Source organism: Pieris napi, chromosome 14 (assembly GCF_905475465.1).
Source record: "Pieris napi chromosome 14, ilPieNapi1.2, whole genome shotgun sequence".
Taxonomy (NCBI): Eukaryota; Metazoa; Arthropoda; class Insecta; order Lepidoptera; family Pieridae; genus Pieris; species Pieris napi.
The window spans coordinates 9,251,452-9,272,069 of record NC_062247.1 but is presented as its reverse complement, the minus strand read 5'-3'; the positions used below and the strand labels follow the sequence as shown (position 1 = coordinate 9,272,069).

Below are 20,618 nucleotides of genomic sequence, written 5' to 3'. Positions count from 1 at the left end.
GTTAACTTTACAGGGAATTTATAAAACACCAAAGACCGAGGATTTAAGTGTCGTGTTACCCATCAATATAATAAAAAAGTAATGAAAAATTTAGCTTAACAGTTAACTTTACAGGGAATTTATAAAACACCAAAGACCGAGGATTTAAGTGTCGTGTTACCCATCAATATAATAAAAAAGTAATGAAAAATTTAGCTTAACAGTTAACTTTACAGGGAATTTATAAAACACCAAAGACCGAGGATTTAAGTGTCGTGTTACCCATCAATATAATAAAAAAGTAATGAAAAATTTAGCTTAACAGTTAACTTTACAGGGAATTTATAAAACACCAAAGACCGAGGATTTAAGTGTCGTGTTACCCATCAATATAATAAAAAAGTAATGAAAAATTTAGCTTAACAGTTAACTTTACAGGGAATTTATAAAACACCAAAGACCGAGGATTTAAGTGTCGTGTTACCCATCAATATAATAAAAAAGTAATGAAAAATTTAACTTAACAGTTAACTTTACAGGGAATTTATAAAACACCAAAGACCGAGGATTTAAGTGTCGTGTTACCCATCAATATAATAAAAAAGTAATGAAAAATTTAGCTTAACAGTTAACTTTACAGGGAATTTATAAAACACCAAAGACCGAGGATTTAAGTGTCGTGTTACCCATCAATATAATAAAAAAGTAATGAAAAAAGTGCGTGCGTACAAAGTACACATGTCAGAAGTGAAACTTTTTTGGCAAACTAATTTTTAAGTCTTGTTAATATTTATACAAATTTAAAAAAATTTGAGACTTAGAGGGAGAAAAGGGAATATATGTTAAGAATTTAATGAATATAATTGTCATTAAAATATTAAAAGTGTCGAAAATTAATATATAAATAATAAATTTAATTTTTAAAATTTATTTCTTCGATGATAAAAACACGTGGCATTTTAATTTACAATCCGTCATTTGAGATTTCAATAAATTATTTTGCATAAAATACTAATATTTCATAAATTCTCGTTACGAAATTTTAATTTTAAAAATAGAATTTCAGTAAGGTAATTCGCCCTTCTCACTCTCTCTCAATCGGTCTCAATCGCTCTCTTCCTTTTCTTCGACCAAAACGTTGCACATCTTCGTGACGTATCCGTAAAAAATTTACCCTCATGCGCCTAAAGAAGTTTCACTTCAAAAATACAAAATATAATTCGTAAATAGTAGAACTTGTGAACGGAATCTGACGCATCGGCTAGTAATAAAATAGGTCATGACTACATTATTGAGTTCCGATAAAGTCCAATATTTTGACACGGTTACTCCATACTTGTTCCGGTGGAGGGGTGCGATAACCAGAAAATGCTGATAAATACGCCTCTATTTCATTCATTAATTTCGTCATTGAGCAATCAGTTCTATGATGAGTTTGACAAAGTTCTAAACGTAAATACTTTCAAATTTTTGCCACCAGAGGCGCTTCATGACTTTTCTAAAGCCCCTTTGGATACTTTACGCCTTATGACAAGAACGAAATAGATAAATACACATGCAATATTAAGTATTGTTTGTGAGCTATTTTATGAGACATAATAACTTATTAAAAGCACCTTTATAATGTTTGGCAACTTTTAATATAATGACAATTAGATAGGAATTTGTAAAAGTATTAATTATTTTTAGAAAATATTGAAGAAAAACCTAAACAAATATTAATATTGAAAAAAAAAATTGTTTACATGATACAGTAGAGTAAAAAAAATAAGTAAAATGTTATACAATGTGTGGGTGTCTACGGAAGTGTCCTGATAAAACGTAGGTTTTGTGCTGTAATTTTTCCAGAGTTTCTGTATACATTTTTATAACATTTTTTGTAAATTTTTATACTACGGCCGCTTTTATACTCTATCCTAATCCAATTTTCGCTACTAGAGATTGATATTTCAATCTATTTCTCATAGAATACTTTTCAATAACCGATGGAAGGATCGTTTTCTATACTAATATTATAAAGAGGAAAGATTTGATTTTTTGTTTGTTTGAAATGAATAGGCTCCGAAACTACTGGACCGATTACAAAAATTCTTTCACCGTTGGCAAGCTACACTATTCCCGAGTGACATAGGCCATGTTTCATTTTCAAAAAAAATAGGGATGCTTACTAAAACTTGAATAATCTAACCCAAGGTGTAAAAAAATAGACAAAAAACTTCCTTCAATCGCGTGCGCTGCGAAAACGATTAATGATAGAACAAAATGATGTATTTAAATTTTTCACTATCTATATAAAATGTCGCGACAGCATGTCTCTATCTTTTATAGTTACGTCACAATAAGCGTCCTTTTATTAATTTTTTTTTAATTAAAATACCATCGCGAAAAGGCTCTTTATTCGTACCTAGGTATTGATCCTTATCAAAATAAATACAAAGGCTTCACATAAGCTACAATTTACTGGCATAACCACCAAAAAAGCATGCTGGATTGGTGTTCTCCTGTCGTTTCTCTTGAATAGTTTACTACTATGTAATATAACAAAAATCTTAGCCACAGCAACGCTTGGCCGAATTTTGATATTTATCAATCTAAATCTGCAAAAATTTGGATTGGAAATAATGTTCGATTATAGATCGAGTATAGAAAGTGGCGTAGTCAATATCGCTTTTAAATTTGTAATAAAGATAATTTTATCTTTTGTATTTTCATTGTACCTATTAAATGAATAAGTCCCGCCTTTACAGAGCGTCATCAAAATGCCAGGCTTCAGATCACTTGGTGATGAAGAGGAGGTGGAGTTCGAGTGCAAAGAGTCCGATAAAGGACTGGAGGCTACTCGAGTCTCTGGACCATCATCTGTGGACTGTCAGGGCTCACACAGACGTCCGCTGTCCAAAAAACGCTTCAGGAAGTTGCGGTAATTATTATTCATAGTTTATTATTTTATTATATTTGTAATTTACTTTTTTCAGCGATTTTTGATTTTTATTGAATCCCCGCCCCGCATCGTAACGTTTTATAAATAGACCCCCCCTCCCAAAATTCGTTACGTAATACTTGAACGCTCCCTTACAGCTAACATACATATTAAAAAACAAAACACTTACACAAAGCGAAAACAGATTACATAGATAAACAATATATATAAAAAGAAAACATAAGTAAGTAGGTACACGAATAGACAAAAATAATAAAAAAATAGAAATCTGAAATTTAACATTAAACAAACCACCATTGATACATAATATTTCAAAGAAAAAACTAAATTGTTACTGCTAAACAAAGTTAAAGTCTTCCCGCCTCTTCAAATATTTCCTCACATCCTCTTTGGTGAGGTAAAAAATATCAACATCAAATTGTCGCAGAATTATTTAGTCGAATATACGTTTTAACATATATCATATCATAGTTGTTAGTAGCTAGACTAACAGACAGGCCAAAGATGTTTTTATAACACGTACGCAAGTACGGGAAATTATGCTATCTAATTCTTATGCTTATAATTTAATTGTAAGCATCAATCGTATACAAGCAATTGTTATATTGTATATTCCTGTTATACAGACGCACTCAAAATTGTTCATAAAGTTGGTACCACCAAGCTATACCACTTAAGCTATTTAGTTCACATTTAATTAAGTTCACCATACACCAAACACAAAATGGGACATTCAGTTTAATTAATTAATGTACAATTACAATAAACGAGGATTTAAGGTTTGTTAAAGTTGTGGTAGTCTGTGTTTTTGACAGCTGCACCTACTCTGTGGTTTTGACAGCTCAATAAAAGCGGGAAAACGGAGAGATGGGACAGTTAGAGATTTATTGTAATACACGATGTATTGTATGCTGAGAAAATAGTGTAAAAACTATTGTTATCTTTCAGTTGCTACAACTGTGGCGAGTTCGCCAATCACATTGCAGCGAAATGCAGTTTGGGGCCACAACCGAAGAGATGTCATAACTGCAAGAGCGAGGGACACCTAATTGCCGACTGTCCTGTCAAGGTTCAAATCATTTCTTTATCTTATAAAATAATTGTTTTAACTTAAATGTTTATAACTAATAAAAGTCAAATGTGTTGCTAAAATATGTATTTTAAAAAACAACATTTAGAGTTTGTTATTTTACTTGAAAATAATCACTTTTATCCTATTTCTTTTATTATCAAAAATGTTCGAATTAAAATTTTAATGACAGGCCAAAACACGCGTCTTTTCCAAAGACTAACAAATTAAATGAAACATCAGTTTACAAATTAGATAATAATTAATAATCTAAAGAATCTAATCTGAGATATATTACTTTTTCTTTACATGTTTATAAAGCGATTATTATGAGAGCGGCGCTGATACCACTAGGCCAACAGTAGAATATTCTGAAAACATTCAAATTCAATATTCTTGAATATTCTGAAAAGTCCTTAAAATATCGACTTGGAGTATTCAGGAAAAGACCGTACAAATTCATAAAAACTCGGCAACGCACTCGCGATCCCTCCGGCATTAAGAGTGTCTATGTAATGTAAAAGTTAACGCTTATATTGTATGACCATAATATTATGTTTTATAGATTGAGAAGAAAGATGAATCAAAGCAATCGAGCAGTTCCCAAGGCAGCCAAGAGGACAACCAATAACACGATACTTAACCGGCTTCAATAAAGCTAAGAAATCTTCGTTATTTACAGTTCAAACGGTTTATCTTAATTTCTACGAAGTATTTGACCAAAGAAGTCGGTTATAACTTTTCCCACTGATTCGTTGTATTGGTACCATAGACCATAGACATAGAGCTGTCAAATATGAATGAGAACATAAAATGATTAAAGTCGAAACGTAAATTAGGCCCTATGGCAAATGTTCTTAATTATTAGCGCAAGCACACCATCTCTTTTTAATTCATGAGTAACTAAAGTGACAAAACTTCGACAAATTTAATTTAAAATCATTCAATTATTGTTTATATAGAAAAAGCCTTTAGTGTATCTTACGGAACTCAACTCACCTCAATTAATGCAAATCTATCGAAATCTTTTACTTAAGTGGTGAGAAATTGATGACTAATCATTATATTTATATCGACTATTTTAAAATATTCATTATCGGCCTATATTTTGATATTAATAAATTAAGAAATATTACAGTTACATGGCAAGGTCTAAACAGATACATTTATCTATCTATCTCTCTCTTTATATATCTATCTCACACACGTCTCTATGTCTATGGTACGTAGTTAAGAGTACTTTTAATTGAAAACAACTACCTCATAACGTTTAAATATTATTTGTATTTTAGAAGACTGAATAACAAGAAAGTACAAAAATATTTGACGTAGATTTTACTTAAGTTTGACGTAGTACAAATTTTATGTGTTCGAGTGTTTTATACTCAATTTTTTTATACCCAAAGTTGTGTGTCTTTATAATGACTATTTTTAATATAATTATGTTGTTGTTACGCCCAATTTTATGTCATTTAAGAATAGATTTTAGTGGCAGACGCTTTCGCGATCTTTTCGGTTGAAATTTTACTACTTTTTCATAACGGTTTCCAAACTGTCCAGTTACCAAAGGTCTAATAAAGTATTATATCGCGAAAAATTTACATTAATAATTTGCAAAAATTAATAAAAATCATCATGATAGAGCAACATTTCCATTCAACTTAAACGTAAATGCGATTCATATGACGTTTGACACGACTGTCAAATGTCAAGTGTCAAAGATTGCGAAAGTGTCTTAGTATAAGTTTAGTTAAGAAATTGCGCAATATGCACTGCCGAATAGACGCTTGTATACAAAAATACTTGCGACATTTAATCCTTATAGGGTTAATAAATATTGTTTATATCAATATTTTATTGAATACATTAATTCGTTATTGATAAGGGCACTTCAAGGTTTCTCTGCAAAATGATTATACTTAATAAAATTCTTACATTGCCATAGACAATTTTTTGATTACAATATTTTGCTCAATTAACATATTAAGTACGGAAAAGTGTAAAAAATTTGTTACTGCCATATATTGTTAATGAAGCCTATCGATTCAGATGATTTATTTAGTTTTTTTCATTAATATCCAAGCAGGTTCTAGTTATTTTAGTTAAAGCGAAATCATGCCGATTCTATAATGAGAAATGGTTGGTAAAATCCTTTTGAGGATGCCCCATGTCCTGTGGGGCATACCCATACCCAATCCAACCAACTATGCCTCATGGGTATGCCCCATAGATGCATAGATGGTATATGCCCCATTGGTATGCCCCCATTGATTGTGGGGCATCCTACAAATAAAATGCTATAACACCTACATGACGTTCGACAAATTTAAATGTAGGAATAACGTGAAATCTAAATATGTCTTGCGTCAAAAAAAAAAACAGCTGTCAGCACGCTCTAGTCTATGACACGTATTATTGACATTTAGAAACAGGACGTAAAAGCATAAGAGCAAGCATTTTTTGTCTTTGAATTTTGTTTTGTCGTTTTGGGAAGTCTTAGATTATCTAAGTAATTCAAAGTCGTACGAGCAGAATATTTTAATAGTTTTTAACGGGTTTTTTAATTAGTATTTGTAAAACCTCATTCATTGTGTGTAATTATCTATAGAGATATGATGCCACGCTCGCTGCACACGTATTGCGTTTTCAAAGGAAGTCCTTTATCGTTAACGAACAGTTTTTGTCTAATTGATGAAGCAATTAACATATCCGCGTATTTATCAATTTCTGATAAGTTTCCCCTTATTTTATTTTTAAATAGGTTAAGCGTTAAAGCAATAATAATAATTTTAATTGACCTACAACTTAAGTAGTATTTCAGAAGTATTTGTAAGAATTGGTTTAACTTGATAAAGTCTTCTCTAGAAATCCATGGCCATCTAGTATTTGTTTCTTTGAATTCCCGTGATTGTAATTGCATCTTTACTTCTGTTTTAAAGTGTATTTTACCAAGTGTACAAACTTTATGCCATAATGTCTGTCAATTCTGTTTTCATTCACTGAACTTTGTTCTTCAACGTTCTTGTTCATTCAAATTTTGCTCAGACTGATTGGGTTTTTACCATTTTATGTTTAAATAATGTTCAATCTTTCATAATATTATGATTAAGGTATTATATATACGGGTTTTAAGTGTCTATGTTAGAGTATAGCTATTTATAAGATTTTGAAGACTATTTGAAATCAACTACCTCACAATTTTATTAAAAGAGTTTATTCATAAGTTAATTGTAACATATACAAAGTCTAGCATTTTTGACTTGTCTTTGCGGGACGAGTAAAGATTTTGTATTAATCGTATGATTAGAGTTTAAATTTTGTTCTTTTTTATTTTTCAAAGAAAAATAAAACAAAAATGTACGAGTGTGTTTTATTTAATTGAAGATATGTAACCTATCCGAATCCCCAAAAACGTCTATATTTTCTTGGTGTTCTAAAGAGTTTAAAACTATGTAAAACATTGTTTTATAGAATGTATATTTGTATTTATTGTCAATTGTCAAAATTCAAACTTAAAAACGTTCAAAGTTGGAGCTAGAATCTGTCAAATGTTAATCTGATTCTGACAAATATGTTTATAACATTTCACCAAAAACAAAGGAACGTTATAAAGAAGCAATTTTATAATTTATTCATCGATGGTAAGCATAATCACGGTCATCTAGTAGATATATACTAAACTACACTTTTTGGACTCTGAAACTTTTGAAGGATGTTTCCTAAACCATCCAATAGATGACGAACTCACTGAGAGAATGACTTATCAAAGTATTTACTAGATGGCGTTAAAAGGCCGTCTATTGACTATCATCTCTGGTAACGTTTGGTTGTTCGCGGTGTTTAATTTTATTAATTACGTAATCTAACACACTAATGTAAAAAGATATAAAATTTTAAACGTGTTATTTAATTTATTTTAGTTAATATCCTGGATCACAAACTACTAAACGCTACTTAAGAGTTTGGCGACTTTAAAATACATTTCTTAATAAATGCGTCGCATGTCTAGGTTTATATCTTGAAGAAATGTGGATATTATATTTTTCGATTGCTTTAGCCCAACCGCCCAAGGATGGGCACTCCGAGGATGCAGCAGTTTGGAGCCTCCCTCTCCGCGCCCCCCGGTCCCCCTCTGCGACCTTCCCCTCGCTGACGTAACGCTACCGTGTCCGCCCCAGTGTGTGCCGCGCCGCGAGCCGAATCGACGGCCGTCACTCACTCGTTCAGCACAAATATAGTGCTAATCACTTGACGTTTCACTTTTTGATCCTCATATCTCGTATCGAACACAATTAGCAGGTGCATTACGACAATGTTCTCAGAAGCACCGGTCGTAGCTTCTGTCAAGATCCCTTCATAACATTGCAATTTAACGCCATTTAGATTTTTACTCTATTGATTTTAAAATATTTAATTATTGTTCTTAGTATAATCTTACACGTAGGAGTAGAATAGGACATTCTGTCGTTACATGGTATTGATAAAATTATAGTCTGTTATCAGTTGCGAATGTAACGGGTTAAAGAATCTGTTTTAAATATTTCCGAAGGTAGAAGAATACAAGCAAGTCTAGTGTCTTAGATTAGAAATCGATTATTTTTTATACAGATTCGTGATACCTCGCAGTCGTTTTGATTTAAATAAACGTTAAAGATAATTTGTCTCCTAAGTTACGGTTGTGATTTTTATTACGTGAAATTGAGTTAATAACCTAAGTTTGGACAATAATATTTGGCACTCATGTGCGTATGGTAAGTTAAATGTGGCTGACTAGGAAATTGTAGTAGTTTACGAATTTGCTTTATAGAATTAGAAGCATCATTGCAATAGAGGCTTCAAACGCCGAAAATTCTATGAATTCATTCGCAAACATTGAGCATCGCCTAGTTATACTGTACAATTAATAATAGTATCATTTAGTTTCATACAGAGTATTTGACATTGCTCATAAAGCGACATCATTAGTTCAGAATGTTAGAGGCATGAGAATTAGATGATTAAATCATTAGTGCCAGACATTAGTTCATTTTGAAATGAATAAGAATCATGTTAGTTTTATTACAACGAAAACGGTGCCTCTTATAAACTCGTATACGTATCTGGAGGGCTGCCTACTTTGCCTGCAATTCTGTTCGCATGAGTGTCTTAAAGCGTTTCTCGGACCATGACCTCAAAACTTATATAGACACGCGAGTTAATGCAACCCTTAGTGAATATAAAGCATATTTTTTGATACTTCGACATTTACTTAAAGGCTGGGTCGCGGATATTGCTACTTTATAGAAATCAATCAATTTCTAATCTCAGTTTAGAAATAAATAATATTCTAGTACATGTTTGTCCCTTTTTTAAGACACGATATTTGTGTCAGTTATATTATTTTTACTTAAATTTTAACTATTAATTTAGAATAATAGTTAAAATTTAGTTATAGCAGCGTATAAGATTTATATTTTTTTACAAGACAAAATTTTCAGAGAGTTTATTATTGTTACATTATGTGCATGTATTTCTTTTTACATATAATTAATTTTTTAAACATGCTTAGAGATCACCCTAGGTGAATCCAGTTCTTAGGATACTGAAATGATAAGGTAGAATTTTGACCTGTGAGTACGAGCTAAAAAGCTGTAAATAAAAAATGAGAAATGAAATATAGGAACGAAAAACTAAATGCTATTTTACACTACAAGTAGCGCTACGAGGAAAATCTTTCGTAGCATTTTTCGTAGCAAACTAGGCGGTACGCTGCGCAGAAATGATTCTTATAATATAAATACGCTTAAATTTCACCATTTAATTATTATTAAGTATTTAATTTCATAAATAAAAAACAAATTTTGTGCAATTACATTTAGTCTGATCAGTTTTTTCTATTTATTAGGTATAATAAAAATACAAATATGAATTAAAAAGCATTATTTATCTTTCTGAACTTTATTAGTAATGGTCCACTGAGTGATTCGGTTGTATATGTTTCATTATCCCTTATACATAAACCTACTGTAACCATTAAATAGCTATTGCATGCAAAATATGATTTCAAATGAACAAGACAGAAGTATTTTTTTTATTTAAACTTTTTGGTTTTGAACTTATGACGTATGAAAGCTAAGTAAAAATCTATTTTACTAACTGTAAAAATACAGTCAAACCTGGGTAAGTGAGAACTGTATTTATAAGTGAGAAATCTCTATAAGTGAGAGTAATATCCATTTCTGGTGCATGTATAATATACTTTCAATACTTTTTACAGATGGTTCTGCGGTATTTTTATGTTCTTCATAACCCTTCATAAACTTTACAAATAGTAGTAAATATCAATTTTCTTCTATCAATTTAGCCTTATGGTACGTCAAGTACGTTAGTAAATTATACGACAAAAAATAAAGAGTATGACAATTATTTCTTTTTTCATATAAATAATTTCAGATCAGTGTTAAAAAGAGTTGGGTTGAATAAATTCCTACAATATTTACAATTGGTAAAACGACTTTTAGTATCTACGATATTATTTGACGCAGATATTACACATTTACAGTCATTTAAATGTTCCTTTAATCACGAGACCATACAGGTAAGGTATATGAAACATTGGAACGGTATTATAATTTTTTATAGTCGTATAGTCTGTGCGGAAAAACTCTAGCAACTGTCAAAAGTGTCAAATGTCTTATTTGTTTTCGTCTTGGTGTATATTTAAATGATTAGTGTTTAAGTATATTGACGTTACAGTGTTCTCAACATAATAGAAAAGGTAATTTAGCACTGCTGCGACTTCAAATCCCACGTCGGTTCTCGTTCCTCACAGACTTTATCCATAAAGGCTGGCAACACGAAAACCTATCATCGTTTTAGATGTCAATGGCGGCGCACTTCATTCTAAGTGACCCGTCTGATCATATGACTTGTCCCATAAAATAGCTTACATTGGAATAATTAGCGTTTAAATTAGTAATAACTTTTTGTTCTTGTTTAAATTAGTAATATTTTGTATAAAATAAAATAAATCAGTGGCGCTACAGCCTCTTTAGGTCTCGGCCTCAGATTTCTGAATCTGTTTCATGATCATTTTTAAATCTAATAGGCATGTAGGTGATCAGCCTCCAGTGCCTGACACACGCCGTCGACTTTTTGGGTCTAAGACATGTCGGTTTCCTCACGATGTTCTCCTTCACCGTTTGAGCAAATGTTAAATGCGCACATAGAAATTTAAGCGATTTTGATAAAATTTGAAACATTTAAGTTGATATCCTCGAATATAGATTCCGAGAAATTAAAAAAAAATCTCTAAACTTACGACATTAATTCTGAAATTCCAGCAATATCACATATATAACTGATAAACGTTTTTAAAGTTGGTTAAACACTATCGATATTTGAGGTCTATAGTTCGTTAAGGAGTACTCAAACTGTACAATAAAATAATATATTATTGTTAGTAAAACAATTTTATCTAAATAAAGTTTTTATAATAATGCGTAAATGTCAAAAAAAATTTTCTACCCATCCTTTTTTGGTAATTGTAAACGGTTTGATTTTTGCCTCTGATCGTATCGCGAATGTATCTGTAGTGGGACGACTGGTACCAAGGAGGTATTTTTTAAGACTTTATCTATAATAACTGTCTAAAAAATATTTCAAAAAGTTATTTACTCTAAAAATTTTATGACAATACAAACTTTTTGCACCCTAATACCGTTTTCTCCCGGTTTCTATATTTCTACATCGGTTTTATTGATTTGACTTATATATGTCACCGTAAAATTGTAAACACCGTTATATTGTAATCTATCTCGCGAGATTGTAAACTGTCGAAAGATTGTGAACTCAACGTACTGCTTACAATTTAACGTATTATTATTCGGTAGATTGTAATCTATCGAAGTGAAACCGTCAAATTACAATCTTAAAATTGTTAACTGTCCGAAGACTGTCCCTGATTGGTCGGCTTTATAGTAGACCGTTCTATGTCCATAGAGTTAGGAATGAAACACGGGTATCAGTCAAATAAACTGAATGCACTTTAAGAATTGTGACATCAAGTAATTATTCGGCGCGGGGCATATTGCGTTCAACCAATCAGCGCGCGAGCTGCGATCCGTTTTACAATTTGACGGTTTCACTTCGATAGATTTCAATCTACCGAATAATAATACGTTAAATTGTAAGCAATACGTTGAGTTCACAATCTTTCGACAGTTCGCAATATATAAGTACATCAACCACTGTACCTCTAAGTTTTAACTTTTAAGGTCTAAAAAGCGCGTTTCCAACATCAATAATATCGCAAAGAATAATCCATTGGCGCACAGCCGGGGTTCAAGCTTTGAGAGTCGCACTAACGACCATGTTAACACAGATCCTAATTCTAACATGAACCTGTCTCAAGCCAAATTACATATTGTAGTTTAAATTGTCCAGGCCTACAGTTAGTGAGCGTTTTTACAAACTTCCACTCTGATTAGGCGAATACTGCACAAACAAAACGCGAATTATTAATTAATCGTCCTAGAAATTTTAAGCGAAACAATAGTGGTTTTAGTTAAGTCAGAAAAACAGTGAAAATGCCCCAAAAATAAGTTTATACAGGGGAACTATCTTATCGTGCCTCCACGTTCGTCGTTCTCTTAAATAAGTTTTACATAATAATTATAGTAAAACACGAAGGCATTGTGTTGAGTACGTAGGTGCTAAAACAATGGGGCAACTACGTTCATTTGACTACTTTGTCTTAAGTTGAGATTTAAATTACCTTTTCAGGTTTTTAATATATGCTTTTGTGTTTGACGTTTGATTATTGTAATACTATTAAAACATATCGGAATAATATTCATTTATTTATAAGGAAACATGACTGACACCACATATAATAGATATGTTAAATGTATTATTAGGTTTTAACAATAGGACTTAAACCGAGTTAAAACAAAAGACGACACGATCTTCAAAGAAATTTGTGTTGGGCAAAAAAAATAACGCGTCACCTGTCTATTGGACTAGATGATGTTGTTCAACCACAGTTAAACAGATTCAAAATAAAAGTTTTACACCAGGAAAATATTACAATATTTCGGTACAATCTACAAAGCTTGGTCGAGTCACCAATTTTCCCCATTTTCTTATACGGCACTGAAGCTTGGTCCATGCGAGCATCTGAAAGGAGGAGGTTAGATGCCTTTGATATGTGCGGCGAATACGACAAATTTTGGTCAATTCTTTGTCAATTCTCAGACTAGACCAGTGGCCTTTCTTCAGTGTGTTGCCAAAGGCCCTCTTCTTCTTTAGATAGCACGCTGAGATCCCTCATAACTTGAAGAAGCTTGTGGTGACCGGTACAGTTGAAGGCATAAGACCTCGAGCCCGATGCCATACTCGCTGGACCGACCCTTTTAAGGTACTCACAAGCCTAGTATTATGGCCGATTTACATTATCTTAGTGTTTAGGAGAGTGCTTTAGTACAACTTGAAAGGCAAGTTCTTTAGCGTAGCGTTTACTAAAGCAAGTAGCGTTTACATGTTTCAACTAAAGTTCTATCCTAAAGCACTCTCCTAAACACTAAGATAATGTAAATCGGCCTTTACACAGGCGCTAAGGCTGAAGACAGGGAGACAGACAGACAACATTAACACGACCTTCAGTAATGAAGAACTAAAGAAGAGAGCAGTTGTCGATGAGTACCGGAACAAACTTGTGTCTGAACTCCACGTAGCAGAGTTTCGGACTGAGGTAGACTAAATTTAGTCCAATTTAACCCAGTGCCGGATTAAGCCAGCGCGGGGCCTGTAGCAAATTCTGCCTATGGGCCCTTGGTTTGCTATAGGTTTTTAAGTTAAGGGTATTTAATAAAATAAAACTGTTTCAAATAAACTTTTCTGGGTTTAATATCGGCAAATTTAGAGATAACACTATAAATATCGACTTCTTCAAGCAAATCATTCTCTATATTGAACAAAGTGAGATGATTAAGACGTTCTTGGCCCATCGAGTTCCTTAATTCATTTTTAATACCATTTAATATTGAAAAAAAAAAAGGCGTCAGACAGGCGTTGGAGCGCGGGGCCCCTAAATTCGCGGGGTCCGTAGCATTTGCTACTCTTGCTATATGGCTAATCCGGCAATGATTTAACCCCAAGAAGAAACAAGTTTGCGCGTTTTCCGCTAAAAAAATACCCTTTGTCGCTACTCCTCTCTTCCGACTTAGGGTCCTTCAAGAAAAGAGCGTACTAATTTGTTAGGTCTGGAGGTCAGATTTCTGTATCTGTTTCATGATAATTTCTAATGTAATAGGCTAGAATATGCTCAGCCTCCTGTGCCTAGCACACACCATCGACTTTTTGAGTCGGTCGTCGTCAAGTCGGTTTCCTCTCGATGTTTTCCTTCACCGTTCAAGCGAAAGTTAAATGAGCATATAGACAGAAAGTCCATTGGTGCATAGCCGTGGATTGAACCTACGACCTCAGGGATGAGAGTCGCACGCTGAAGGCACTAGGCCAACACTGCTCTTATGTAAAAGGAATATAACTGTGGCAAAAACAGACAATTGTAATATGGACATAAAACGCACCTATCGCGTTCTAATGCAGACTTAAATTACGATGAACTAATTAAACGAGCATCATACATTTAAAAAAGAATTTCTAAGCTACACTTATACTTTATTTTCTATTCAAAAATAATATTAGTTTAGAATGCTTTAAATTATATTACAGTACCATGCGCTAGCGCAGTAGATGCAATGAAACAACTTGTAGTTTTTCAAAAAGCAAGCATGAATTATTCTTCTTCGATAATTTTTATTTCTGTCGATACAATTTAAATATTATATTTATTATTTTAATTCATTAGGCCATTTAAGTTTTATTATACTAATTAAATTATTATATAACCAAAGATAGAGAATACTTTTTAAATTTGCGGTATCAGATTATAAAAATAATTTTGTTAATGACACGTATAATTTATCGTTTTATTATTAACGTTGTTTTGTGGTATGTGCTTTTAAAACTCTTAGATAGGCCTTTTTTAAGCCTTCTATATAATATGATAGCCGAAAATAACTATTAAATCACTCGGTGGACCACAGTAAGCATCCTACAGTCATGGACCAAAATCGAATGTCTCGGAAATGGTGCGCGCGCATCCCTCCCGCGCCCCTCCGTGCCGACAACTCATTGATGATGTTCTTAATTTCGCCATATATTACAACTTGTATATTATAGAGATTTTGACGTGACAATTAACCCTTCTTTGTGCTTCTATATATTTTATTGCATTTTTTAATTACTGCTATATAGTAGGTTGATGTTGGAATTGAAACCTGAAAACTGAAAAGTAAATGTTGGGCGCTGGCCGTCATATCTTTCGCTAGGTTTGGGCGTCGGTGCGTCTCGGGTATTGGGCGGGCGCGGGGAGGGCGGGCGACGAGCGTGCGCGGCGGCGCCGCCACGCACGCTCCACTCACGACCCAGTCCGCTCTGATGTCTAACAGGGCCGCCGGTGTCCACCTTTCGCACTTCGCCGTACCGTGTTGACGCATATCTAATACGCATTTAGAGATAGAATGGTGTAATCGTGCCGATAGTCGGCTAGGTGGTTAGGTAGCGGTAGAGTAGTGCGGTAGCGGTCCGGGGCAGGTGCGGGTCGGCCGGGCAGCAGCCGGCTAGGGCAGATCGGCAGTTGGCAGTCGACAGGCGGCAGGTCGGCAGACACTGTCGGGCGACGCAGCAGCTGGCGGTGTTTACACGCCGCACCTCACGCCTCCGCCTGCACCCACGGGCCCTCGCTTCGTGCGCTTGCTCGCTGCAATACACCGTTCATATTACATTCGTCGCTGTGAATATTTAAACTTTATGAACGAGCTATCTTAGAGGTATTTAAAGTTTATTCAAATAGACTCTCTGCAGAGAGCACAGTCGTAGCGCACATCACAGTGTCACGAGCCGTTCACATTCGCATTCGATACGATTGCCATAACTCATTTTAAGTGATACCGCGATCCGATAGTTATGGGAGCCATGGGTGCGAAAGAAAGTGTGGAGGCTGCTAAATTTTCTTCGCAAAATTGGAATAATTTCGAGGTTCGTAATACGTTTAATTTGCACATGAAAGTGATTGTATCCACTCCCTTCTGTACTCCTTTAAAGTAGGCATTTGTTAATTACTAATCGAATATAAAATAATAAATATAAATACATGAATTGCACAGTTATGATATATGTGATGAATATACGTATGCATGATCACGCACTTTTAAAATACATGTTAAAGAATACCATAGATAAATCTAGTATAATGTTTTATTTAATTAGTTATAACGAAGAGACATTTAGAAATATGAATGCAAAGTAGGTACAAAAAAGTATAACAGTGCATTATTTTAGCAACATCCATTTCGGGAATTCGCCCTTCTACGTACCGATTAACATTAGTGGTTTATAGGATTGACCCACATTTATACATACATAACTTATCCCTCTGAGGGAGAAGTCTCGGTGTCAATAACGAAATGCGGCTCTTGAATTTTAATTCTTATTTGATAGCCTAGACTTAGGAATATCACATAAAATCAATATGAACTTGAAAATATAACCTCGCGACCTATTTACCCAAGTACTTTTGACGATGCAAAAAGGTAGATAGAACGAAATGGTGGGTGATGTTCATTTGTTTCTATACCATATACATTTGACAAGTGCCTCGTTCTAGAGCCTGGTAGGTCAGCGTCACACATAGTTACTTCCTAGGGCTTCTAACTAAATCAAAAACACTGTAAAAGTCTTTTAACCAGCTGGCTAGAAATGGATTTGCCTTTGATATCTTGTAGAACGTAACATGATGTGATTTTTTTCATAATTTGATGTTGAATATAGGTAGTATTTTAACGTACCCACAAATTTATAAAATATAGTAACTTACTTTGAATTGCGTTTCATAAATTAAACGAAAACTCAACAGCCGAATTATTAGTGTGTTATATTTTATAATCATTTAAATTCGTAATTTAATAAAATATTTAACTAAAACACCTGACTGAACATTATTATAGAATCAAATTCATATTTTTCCTATTTAGCGATTTAGCTTTAGTTATATTCATGTTATAATATTTTATGTTATTAATTTGCTTGCTTTTTACACGTGCCATTATATATTATATGAAACCTATTTCTTAATATTTTATATATGTTATATAATAATATATAAATCTTGAAAATAAGTTTCATATTATGCATGATCGCTTACATATATAAAATCGTAATAAATAATACATAACTAATAAATACGTGTTCAAAATGGTAAACTTAGTCACGACTAGATCAACAATTAGATGACGTAATGCCTTTGCAGCATGGCGGTGTGAAGCATCATCATAGACACGGCACTCAGCGTTCGCAGAGTTTGAACCGTGGGCACTCTTTGTCGCGTTCTGATGCGACCTGGTGACATCACGGGACCGCGGGTGAGTTGAACACTAAAACAAAAATAATAACGTACAGACATGAATAGTTTTAGTGAGATTCGATTGATTTTTGGAGAGATCAAGTGTTTGTATATTTTCATAAATAAAACAGAAATCAAAATATACTTGGCCTTATACAATTAACCTTTTTTAAAACATAAAAAAAATCAATGGCGCTACAACCGTTTTTAGGTCTGGGCCTCAGATTTCTGTATCTGTTTCATAATCATTTGTTAATCTAATAGGCAAGTAGGTGATCAGCCTGACGAACGCCAAAGACTTTTTGGGATTAAGGAAAGCCGGTATCCTCGCGACGTTTTCCATTCCAAAGAAATACCATTTGTGCACAGCCGGGGATGGAACCTAAGACGAGCGTCACACGCTGAAGCCACAAGGCCAACACTCTTCTTTTTTTAAAACATACATTTAATAAAACTAACTTCGCAAAGCAAATAGCAAAAGTTCGCTATTTACGTAATATAAGTAAAATTAAAAAAACATTTTGCTTACAATACAGAAACTAATATTCCTAATTGTGTCATTACTATTTTTAATGGCCATCCTAAAGCTACCTTGTTTCATGTTATAATTCAATGTCTGTTTCAAGTTTATGTAAAGGAATTATCATAGTGTTAATAGAAGGTGCAATAAGTAATTTAAAAGGTGATAATTTGTTGCTATCAAATGACAAATAAATAATTAAAATCATTAATATGGGAAATGGAAATGTTACATTGATCTGTCACAACCTAAACAATATCTGTGAATGTAGAAACGTCATCATTTTAAAATTTGAACTGGTTTTCATAGTAAAAAACTCGGCTCATTGGTCTAGTGGTTAATACCCCTGACTGCGAATCCATGGGTCCCGGGTTCGATCCCCGGCTGAGACAAACATCGATGTGATGAGCATTTGGTGTTGTGCTTAGGTCTTAGGTGTTTAAACATGTATTTATATGTCTATCTATCTATAATATGTATGTATACCCGTTGCCTAGTACCCATAACACAAGCTTCACCTGCTTAGCATGGGACTAGGTCAATTGGTGTGAATTGTCCAATAAAATAAAAAAAAAGAATATACCATAGACTCTTAAAGTAAGTAAACCTCCTCGTAAGATTTGCTAAGCATGTTAAAATATATGCCAACGTCAAAGAACAGCAAATAAAAGTAGCGGCTATTTCCCAGTAATGAGTTGACACTAATAAGATCCATACATAGAATACAGCCTTACTAAGAACGTTGTCAATAACCGGTGAGTGATGAAATATTTAGTAAGGTAAAACGACGCTGATTTATCAGATTTACTGGAGTTAGACTTGATATTTTGGTAGTTTAACACGTAAAATTAAAACATTCCCAAAGGGCGAGAGGTGAAAACTAAAACGTCAGTGATCCCATTTATATAGTGTATATACATTATTTAGAGCAGTGTTGGTCTAGTGGCTTCAGCGAACGAGTCTCATCCTTGAAGTCGTAGGTTTGATCCCAGCCTGTGCACCAATGGACTTATTAAGTGCGCATTAAACAATCGCTCGAACGGTGAAGGAAAACATCGTGAGGAAATCGGCTTGTCTTACACCCAAAAAGTCAACAGCGTGTGTCAAGGAGGCTGATCACCTACTTGCCTATTAGATTTACAAATGATCATGAATCGGATAAACTGAGGCCCAGACCTAAAAAGGTTGAAGCGCCACTGGTATATATAAATACATTATATTGTTATCAATATGAAAATGCTAAGACTTTGAAGAAAACATACAAATTAGTTGAATGTTTTTAAAACGTTATTTTGTCCTCGGTCTGGACATACATCGTATGGTTTTGAACGTTTATCGTCCAGTTGATTTTGAATGTTGACTTAGCTTACTAAAATCCCAAAGATATATAAACAAACAAAACATTTATATATGTATATATATATTCGTGCATTGCAACTCGGCGCTTGATTAGCTTACGTGCGCTGTACCATATTTACGCCGAATCCTTACTCTGTTGAACGGAACTTTATATTATATTATATTTCAGTAAGGTTATATGATGTAATACGTAATTTTTTAAACTAGCCTAGCCTCTAATCGTCTACAAAACCTGATACAACCGACAAATATTGCAGGCAGCGTAGTTCAGTGCGCCGAATGCGGCGCGCGCACGATGGGTAACAAACTGTCGTGTTCCTGCGCACCAATCCTCCGCAAGGCATATCGCTATGAGGACAGCCCGTGGCAAAATTCCCGACGACGTGATGGACATCTCTTGAGGTAAATAATGGAATACAGTGTAAACTCTTTATAACGACTTTCAAAATACCGAGCATTTTTATTCGTTATAGAGAGGGAAGAATTAATGTATTTTGTTAAACCAAATAATTTTACATAATATTTCGTTATAGAGAGTGCGTTATAACGAATTACGTTGTAAAGAGTTTAACGAGTATTTTCATTCCAACTATTTGTAACAAAGAGGTTTTATACAGATAATATTCTCTATAAAACACAGGAGTTTTATATTCTGGTAACTATGTAGGTATATTTTAAGTTAAGAACGTGTAAAAAGTCTATAAAAAGTAAATGAATCCTTTTTTGATATGCCAAGGTAATTGGACATAAAATTCCTCTTGACATTCTTAGAAGTTTCCATCTATGTATTGAATAATTAATGAATCTATTGCGTATGAAATAAATTATAAAAATATACTCAATTATACAACGGTACCATGAAAATCTCATTAAACAATCCCAATTTTCCAGACTTTGGGCAGAAGTATTTCACGTGTCAGCGAGCGGCGCTGGCACCGTCAAGTGGCAGCAGGTATCCGAAGACCTGGTACCTGTGAACATCACCTGCATACAGGACTCGCCAGAATGCGTGTTCCATATTACCGCATACAACTCCCAAGTCGACAAAATCCTTGATGTTAGACTATTGCAACCTGGTATGTAATTTGTATTAGATGTTTAGATTAAACGTCACAAGCTCTTTTAAAAGAAGGTAATATAAGATTGTCTTGAGATACGTTTTAGAATAATTTAACGTGGTAACTAAGGGAACGTTCAAGTATTACGTCACGCAATTTTTGGAAATTATTGACCCCCCCCATGTAACGCGCCGTAACGTTTTTCTGTACCCACTAGTAAAACGTTTCGTGACCACCCAGTGACTCTT

The 20,618-nt window shown here is 33.7% G+C and overlaps 2 protein-coding genes across 19 annotated transcripts in view; both read left to right on the top strand.

Annotated features, from left to right (window-relative positions):
- Window positions 1–7,349, top strand: part of LOC125055902 (protein lin-28 homolog) — a 78,796-nt gene extending 71,447 nt beyond the window's left edge. For all 3 annotated transcript variants that reach the window (XM_047658617.1, XM_047658618.1, XM_047658619.1), the window contains 3 exons: window positions 2,727–2,899; window positions 3,869–3,989; window positions 4,555–7,349. In XM_047658617.1, the coding sequence (XP_047514573.1) occupies window positions 2,727–2,899; window positions 3,869–3,989; window positions 4,555–4,620 (360 nt within the window). In that variant the 3' untranslated portion in view covers window positions 4,621–7,349. The remainder of the gene's footprint in view (window positions 1–2,726; window positions 2,900–3,868; window positions 3,990–4,554) is intronic.
- Window positions 7,350–8,174: 825 nt separating this feature from the next.
- The window catches only part of LOC125055893, a 105,748-nt gene continuing 93,304 nt past the window's right edge, over window positions 8,175–20,618 (top strand). For 8 of the 16 annotated variants that reach the window (XM_047658593.1, XM_047658596.1, XM_047658587.1 and 5 more), the window contains exons 1-4: window positions 8,493–8,740; window positions 17,341–17,452; window positions 19,570–19,714; window positions 20,204–20,388. In XM_047658593.1, coding sequence (XP_047514549.1) covers window positions 19,608–19,714; window positions 20,204–20,388 — 292 coding nt within the window. In that variant the 5' untranslated portion in view covers window positions 8,493–8,740; window positions 17,341–17,452; window positions 19,570–19,607. Of the gene's footprint in view, window positions 8,289–8,491; window positions 8,741–17,340; window positions 17,453–19,569; window positions 19,715–20,203; window positions 20,389–20,618 lie in introns of those variants that run through there. The other 8 variants (XM_047658602.1, XM_047658600.1, XM_047658601.1 and 5 more) reach the window with 4 other exon arrangements.